The 2161-nt window shown below is 67.4% G+C and overlaps 1 protein-coding gene across 1 annotated transcript; it reads left to right on the forward strand.

Moving 5' to 3' along the window:
* Positions 1-502: 502 nt before the first annotated feature.
* On the forward strand, positions 503-2052 carry LOC112121408 (inositol-trisphosphate 3-kinase C-like; the record flags this gene model as incomplete). The annotated part of the gene is made up of 4 exons (XM_026662906.1): positions 503-602; positions 780-993; positions 1350-1554; positions 1951-2052. Coding segments are annotated over 4 exons (621 nt in total), but the record flags the coding sequence as incomplete, so codon positions are not given.
* Between the last annotated feature and the right edge of the window lie 109 nt (positions 2053-2161).

Here is a 2161-nt window from a genome sequence, read left to right on the forward strand (position 1 = left end):
GAACTAGCCGCATACATGGGGTCAGGGGGGCTGGGAGCCAGGAGTCCTGGGTTCTATCCCCAGCTCTGGGAGGGGAGTTGGGGTCTGGTGGTTAGAGCAGGGGGCTGGGAGCCAGGACTCCTGGGTTCTCTCCCCAGCTCTGAGAGGGGAGTGGGGGTTAGTGGTTAGAGCAGGGGGGGCTGGGAGCCAGGACTCCTGGGTTCTATCTCCAACTCTGGGAGAGGAGCAGGGTCTAGTGGTTAGAGCAGGGGTTGGGGGAGGAGTCCCTCCCTTTTTGTTCTTTTCCCAGCTCTGCCTGCAGATATTCTGGGCCTCAGTTTCCCCACCTATAACATGGGGAGAACATTCCTTCCTGTGAGCTGTGTGGAGCAGGGAAGGGCTCTCACTCGGGGTCTGTGCAGCACCTGGCACACTGGGACTGGGGGGGTGATCTCAGCTGGGACCCTCCTACAGTACGGAGGGGGGTCCCGGGCACTGACTCCCTCCCTGCCTTTCTCTGTAGAACAAGCCGTGGAAGAAACTCAAGAGCATGGTCCACTGGTCGCCTTTCGTCGTGTCCTTCAAGAAGCGCTACCCCTGGGTGCAGCTGGCTGGCCATGCGGGTGAGAGGGGCCGCGGGAACGGGGGGCACGGTGAGCCCGTGCGGGGAGGGGAGCTCTGCTGGGGGGTGCAGCCAGCCCCGATGGTGGCTGGCGAAGGCAGCGCCGTGTGCCCAGCGGGCATGGGCCGGGGTGTGTCCGCACTCCCCTGACCCCAGCCATCCCCTCCCTGCCCCTCAGGGAATTTCAAAGCCGGGGACTACGGGCGGATCCTGAAGAAGTTCTGCCCGCGGGAGCAGCAGTGCCTGGAGCGCCTCATGCGGGACTCGCTGCGCCCCCACGTGCCCACCTACTTCGGGCTGGCGCAGCGGGACGGCGAGCGCTACAACCAGATGGAGGATCTACTGGCCAGCTTCGAGACACCCTCCATCATGGACTGCAAGATGGGGGTCAGGTGAGAGCCCGGCTGCGGGGCACAGGCAAGCTGCCTCAGCGAGAGAACCCAGGAGTCCTGGCTCCCAGCCCCCCTGCTCTAACCACTAGCCCCCACTCTCCTCCCAGAGCCGGGGAGAGAACCCAGGAGTCCTGGCTCCCAGCCCCCTCTGCTCTGACCCACCAGCCCCACTCCCCTCCCAGAGCTGGGGAGAGAATCCAGGAGTCCTGGATCCCAGCCCCCTCCTCTAACCACTAGCCCCCACAGCCGGGGTAGAAGCCAGGAGCCCTGCGCTGGGAGTGCCAGAGCCCAGGGCTGGCTGAGGCATGGGCCGTGGGGTGAGCGCCCCCGGCTGATCCCCGCTCTGCCCCCCGCAGGACGTACCTGGAGGAGGAGCTGGAGCAGGCTCGGCAGCGGCCCCGGCTGCGCTGTGACATGTACGAGAAGATGGTGGCGGTGGAGCCGGGGGCGCCCACGCCCGAGGAGCACGCCCAGCGCGCCGTGCTCAAGCCCCGCTACATGCAGTGGAGGGAGTCGCTCAGCTCCACCGCCACGCTGGGCTTCCGCATCGAGGGCATCAAGGTGGGGGACACGGGCTTGGGCGGAGCAGGCCTGGCTGGAGCAGGGGCGTCTGGCCCTGGGGAGGGGGGATCACGTCTGGTTGGAGCAGGGGCGTCTGGCCCTGGGGAGGGGGGATCACCTCTGGCTGGAGTAGGGCTGGCTCTGGGGAGGGGGGATCACGTCTGGTTGGAGCAGGGGCGTCTGGCTCTGGGGAGGGGGAATCACGTCTGGCTGGAGCAGGGCTGGCTCTAGAGAGGGGGGATCACGTCTGGCTGGAGCAGGGGCGTCTGGCTCTGGGGAGGGGGGATCACGTCTGGCTGGGGCAGGGCTGGCTCTGGGGGGGGGGGGTCTCGCCGGGGCGGGGGCGTCCCGCCCAGCCCCCCCATGCCCCGGCCTGATGGGTCTCTGTGTTCCCAGAAAGCTGACGGCACCTGCAGCACCAACTTCAAGAAGACGCGGCTGCCCGAGCAGGTGGTGCAGGCACTGGGCGACTTCGTGGACGGCGACAGAACCATTCTGGTGAGGGGCTGGGCTCCCCGGTGGTGCTGCTGGCCCTGGCCGGGGGGAATCGCCCAGAGCTTGGGCTTTTCACTGCCAAGATGCAGCCACCTCTGGGGCACGGTACAGC

The sequence above is a fragment of the Terrapene carolina genome, unplaced genomic scaffold (genome assembly GCF_002925995.2).
Source record: "Terrapene carolina triunguis isolate 2854851 unplaced genomic scaffold, T_m_triunguis-2.0 Scaffold31270, whole genome shotgun sequence".
Lineage (NCBI taxonomy): Eukaryota > Metazoa > Chordata > Testudines > Emydidae > Terrapene > Terrapene triunguis.